The 5,783-nt window shown below is 38.7% G+C and overlaps 1 protein-coding gene across 1 annotated transcript; it reads right to left on the bottom strand.

Moving 5' to 3' along the window:
- Positions 1–499: 499 nt before the first annotated feature.
- On the bottom strand, positions 500–2,478 carry LOC129473450 (histone-binding protein RBBP4-like). The gene is given in 2 exon segments (XM_055263930.2): positions 500–2,212; positions 2,214–2,478. Coding segments are annotated over 2 exon segments (1,278 nt in total). The 5' UTR covers positions 2,439–2,478; the 3' UTR covers positions 500–1,159.
- Between the last annotated feature and the right edge of the window lie 3,305 nt (positions 2,479–5,783).

The raw sequence follows: 5,783 nt of genomic DNA, 5'->3' as shown, positions 1-5,783 counted from the left end.
ATACGTCAAATTGTTTGATTTCACATTTGATTTTGCTTTACGTGTAGACTTCATAATAGAGTTTCAAATATATAAAAGGGAATTCATTCAATAAACTAGAGTTAGAAAATCATTTTAAATATTTAATGATTTAATTCAGTTTTATTAGTGTGACACTCTTTGCATTGCCAATTAAAAATTGACAAGGGTCTCATCTGTTTTTTCCCTTTTTGGACAGTATTATTTTAGATTTTTTTTTTATGTAGAAAAGCAATTTATTCCATTTTAAGCACTTACACAGTTAGTCATGGAGAGTAACAGGCCTGCTGGTGAAACAGGTCACCCAAAATGGAGATGGCATCAAACTAGTGGTCAAGGACTAACTCCTAAAAAAAAGCAACTCTTATCAAGGATTAATTTGATTTTTAAAACAAATACAAGTTATTGATTCACTCTTCTCAACTTGACAGTCTACCTGTGGTATAACTGTCAGGTAAAAACATACATACAAGTTAAAACAAAAAAAAAACACCAACAACAAAAAAGAACACCATTTCACAGACAGGAAAATAAACAACATGAAAACAGCTCAAGAAATACACTAACGAGCAAAAATATATGAATATATGGGGAAAGAGGAACGTGTTGTTTTGACTTAACTGAAGAAACCAAGAGGAAACTGGTCTATATATGAAAATGTGCATCCTGGAAAGTCAGGTGTCAAGATTTTCGAGTAGGAATCTATATGACTTGAATCTCCCCTATTTCCTGAATAAAAGTGACATCTTTCAGTATTTAAACTTCATGGCTCAGACACCTACCTCATTTGGCTCTATTCCTTACTCACTCTAGCCTTTACTTAAATGAGTCTGAAAAACTTGGGGATATAGCATAAGAAGAAAAATAACCACACATAATATTCCCGTTTCTGTAGCTACTTTAGACCTGGGTTACTAGAAAATTCCTGAAGAAAATTTCAACGTAAGTCTGTGGCTTTGTTGAATCAAGCCCCCCTATTAATATTTAGAAAACACCCACTGTTTGGGCTAATAGCATTATCGGTGGTACCTATTATATAGAGGGATAGCTGAATAAAGTCTGGCTCAAAACCAGTGTTAAATCACTCTCAAGGTTGAGAAGAAAAAAGGGGAGTCTAAAATCACAAGAAGTAAAGACATATCTAGGACCCTTGTCCTTCTGGATCCACGCTTCCTTCGGGGTCTTCATCATTATAAATGTTCTCTGCCATTTGCCACACTTGCATGATATTGTCTTCTGATACAGAACAAATCACCCAAGGTTCATTGGGATTCCAGGAGAAATCAGATATCTTGGCAGTATGACCACCATGAATAAACAACAACTCTGGTGGCCCGTCTTCTGCATCTTCTGGGGATTGTCCCTCTCCAATTTTACTTAAATCCCAGACATTCAGTCTGCGATCAGTACCACTGGAAGCTAAAATAGTCTCATTGTGAGGTGACCACTGAACCTGGAATATTTCATCCTTATGTGACTCAAAGGAATGCAACGTAAGTTTCAGATTTCTCAGATCCCACAAGGCAACGGTCTTGTCAGCTGATCCTGTGGCAAGAATGAACTCACTATAAGGATTGAAAGAAAGGCAGTTCACTTCAGCAATGTGAGCGTCAACTGAGTGGCTTGGTTTGGAAGTATTGTTTGAAAGAGTATCCCAAATCATAAGTTTCTGATCATCAGCAACTGACCCAAACAGAGACTCATGGAGTAGATGCCAGGAAACATCTTCTACTACTGCTGTATGCCCTGTAAAGATGGTCTTTGCATCTACCACTTTTCCCTCCTTTGGAACGGCACTGATGTCCCACAGGCAGATGGTGTGGTCATCTGAAGCACTGAGTAAGTGCCCACTGAGATTTGGGTTCCATGAAAGCCCATAGCCTTCTTTCTGATGTCCACGGAGATGCAAGTCTGGGTTGCACTCTTCAGAAGGATCTGGTTTAGAAGGATGTTTTGTATAGTCAAAGACAAGAACATCACTGGAAGGAGTCTTTGTTGCGATGATACAAGTGTTCTGGGGCATATAACGGGCCCTGTTTACTTCTCCTTCATGGTTTATCTTGATTTCTATTTCAATTTTTCCACTAACTGAACCAAAGCCTCCAAATTCTCCTTTCTCACTGTCGTAGTGTGACGCATCAAACTGAGCATCATCATTAGGGAGTTGCACACTGGCTATAACAAGATGGTTTTTTTTCATCCGACGTGTATGTCCCCAGGACAAGTCAATGAATGCTGAAATCTTTCCCTTCTGGTCTGGTTACATCTGGAAGCCACTGGTCAGTTAGGCTGGGCCACTCCAGAGCATGGGTCATCACTAAATCATAAAGAAAAGGGGTGTTCTTTTTCCATATTTTGTATTCCTCGTTGATCACTCGTTCTTCCACTGCATCGTTGAAGGCTGCTTCCTTGTCGGCCATGGCAGGCAGGCGAGCCGGGGGAATCCTGGGGTCCAGCGTTGCATGAGGGGCGGGGAGGCTGCAGTTATTTTAGATTTGTTTGTTCTTATTTTTATAAACAGTGATAAATACTAATTTCTTAAATTGTTTTTCCACATCCAATGAAATTACCAAGGAGAAAAACAGTAAGAAATTTGAAACATTGAAAACAACAGGGCCGGGCGCGGTGGCACATGCCTGTAATCCCAGCACTTTGGGAGGCCCAGGCGGGTGGATCACGAGGTCAGGAGATCGAGACCATCCTGGCTAACGTGGTGAAACCCCATCTCTACTAAAAATACAAAAAATTAGCTGGGCGTAGTGGCGGGTGCATGTAGTCCCAGCTACTTGGGAGGCTGAGGCAGGAGAATGGCGTGAACCCAGGAGGCGGAGCTTGCAGTGAGCAGAGATGGCGCCACTGCACTCCAGCCTAGGCAACTGAGTGAGACTCCATCTCAAAAACAACAACAACAACAACAACAGGATTTGCCTATTATGTTACTCTGTTGATTCAGATTCTGTTACTTTATGATCATGTCTCTAGAGAAATTTGATTTGCTTTACTCTCTCTATGGTACCAGGCTTTGCCAAAATACTGAAACTGTTTCATGTCCTAGGACTCAGGTTAGGACACAACGACACTCTCAATTGCACTGGACCTTGGGGCAAAGAAGGGAGTGAGGCAAGATGGTGGTCAAGCCAACAGTGAGGAAGAATGAAGAGCGAATTGCATGAACGACACCACTCCCTGCAATGTGTTCACTGTGAGGAGTTTGTGAGAAGTGAAGGAACCTCAGGTTTATACTTCAGGCTTATATAGGTATTCCTAGGGTACTGGTTATAGAAATACTATAGAAATCAGAGAGAGCCTTTGGCCATATGGGTCACTGTGGCGATTCATATTCACATTCTACTTATATTTATTGATATAAGAATCTATGCCCATGTAGCTCTGAACAATTTGATGGCTTGAGAAATTTTACTGACAAGATGAGGGAAGAGGAAGAGAGTATATAGATTGTAATGTTTACCTAATGGGCGGCAGTTGGCCCTGGGTAGCAAAAGATACAGTTCTCTAGAGTCTCCTAGCTTATTCAACCTGCCCACAGGCTGCATGCGGCCAAGGACGGCTTTGAATGTGGCTCAACACAAATTCATCAACTTTGTTAAAACATTATATAAGATTTATTTGTGAGTATTATTTTTTAGCTAATTAGTTATTGTTAGTGCTAGTGTATTTTATGTGTGGCCCAAGACAATTCTTCTTCTTCCAGTGTGGCCCAGGGAAGCCAAAAGATTGGACACCCTGCTCTAGACTCTCCTGATGAACCCCCTGCCCTATGCCCACTGGTAATCAACCATAAAAGTTACCTTTAAATATGCTTCTGAAGAAAACGTAATATATGTTTTAGAGATAATAGATGTAGATCGTTGTTAGCCATCTTCTTTAATTTTGGAAAAACAAATTTAATTCACCAAAATTCACCCCTACTTCTGTCAAACTTTTCAAGACTTAGCACCACAGTGTATAGGAAAGTAGGAAGTTATGCTGAAAAATGCCTTTGATTTTCTCTGTACTGTTGAAAGTTGGAAAGTTATTACCAAAGTTGAGAACTGAGCTTCCCATTATGGTAGTCACATGCAGATATTTAAATTTAAGTGTAAATTAATTAAAATTAAATAAATAAAAATTTAATTCCTTCCATAGTCTGTGTGCTTCATGGCTGCCATGTTGGATTGTCAGAAATGTTTCCATCACTGCAGAAAGTTCTATTGGGCAGGATTGGATTCGAAATTATGTGATCATGTTGCCTAGAAAACAGCATTCTTACATAGGGTACTACGAGGCACAGTGATAAGCAAAAGCCAACATTTCAGTTCTGATGAGCATTGCTCATTCATTAACCTTCTAATGTAGATGTTTCCTGTTCTCAGGTAGCTTTCTCCTTGTGATGAAGGTCCAGGCTCCTTCCATCCTGTGATTCTGCTATGTCCTAACTCCCTGGAGTTCTGCTACCAGCTGCTGGAAGGGAAAAGAAAGGGCACTGGCTTCTTAACCATCTTGGCCTGAAAGTGATAAAATCATTTCCTTGTAATCTATTGGTGAGAACAAGTTTTACAGCCCATCCAGATGTGAGGCTTTCTGGTAGCAACTCTATCTTATGATAGAAGCCATTGAGAAACCACCACAGACAGCTTCTCAGTAGTTGAGAAACCGTGCAAAATAAGTGTGAAATTTCTATGGAAGAGTAACTAATGGTCAAGGGATCATTTTGTAAATTATTAAACTAATTACATTCTTTCATCTTTAGTATATATCTAACGGGTTTCTACCTTTTTAAATGAACTGGCTTTCACATTGTAATTTGATAATCTCTAAGAACCAATGAATATTATTTTCATATTCTTAGTCATGGAAACTCTTTTACAAACTAAGAACAACTCAGTAAGACGACCTCATTTTTACTCATTCTTATGAAAAGTTATAGATTCATGGGAAATTTAAATGAAATTGATTATATATATTTATATGTATAATCATATATAAAAACCTACATATATATTTATGTAGGGTTTTATATTTTATAGAAGCAATAGTGATACTCTTTGTTTCTAGAATTTTCCTTTGAACATTTAAATATTATATAATAGAGAAGAATAGAGTTTATATAAAATTACGATTTCATGTATTATATGGAGTAAAGTACACTTGCAAAGGAGCATCCCTTATTGTTATATATATGGAGTTGTTGGCAGAACTCTCATGAAATTGTCTCTTGTAAATCAACAATCAAGTTAAAGATAAATTTCCAGATGACCCATACCCAAAGTGTGCATGTTTTATGATTGTAAATATGGTAATTGGATATCCAGTGTAAATATATACATCCTCAGTGAATTACGAGGTCCCTTATTGACTTTGGCACTTGGGAGCACACACACAAAAAGAGAGTGGTGCAAAGTTACCACTGCATCTAGATTCAGTTTTAACTATTTTCTTCCCTCCATCCCTCTCTCCTATCTTTTATTTTTAAGTTTTATTTTAAATTCAGGGGTATATGTGCAGATTTGTTACATAGGTAGACTTGTGTCATGAGAGTTTGTTGTACAGATTATTTCATCTCCCAGGTATTACGCCTAGTACTCATTTGTTATTTTTCCTGATCCTCTCCTTCTTCCCACTCGCCACCCTCTGATAGGCCCCATTGTATGTTGTTCTCCTCTGTGTGTCCATGTATTCTCATCATTTAGCCTCCACTTATGAGTAATAACGTGGTATTTGGTTTTCTGTTCCTGTGTTAGTTTGCTAAGGGTAGTGGCCTCCAG

The sequence above is a fragment of the Symphalangus syndactylus genome, chromosome 23 (assembly GCF_028878055.3).
Source record: "Symphalangus syndactylus isolate Jambi chromosome 23, NHGRI_mSymSyn1-v2.1_pri, whole genome shotgun sequence".
Classification (NCBI taxonomy): Eukaryota; Metazoa; Chordata; class Mammalia; order Primates; family Hylobatidae; genus Symphalangus; species Symphalangus syndactylus.
Note: the sequence above shows the minus strand (reverse complement) of the source record. Positions and strands in the feature narration are given on the sequence as shown.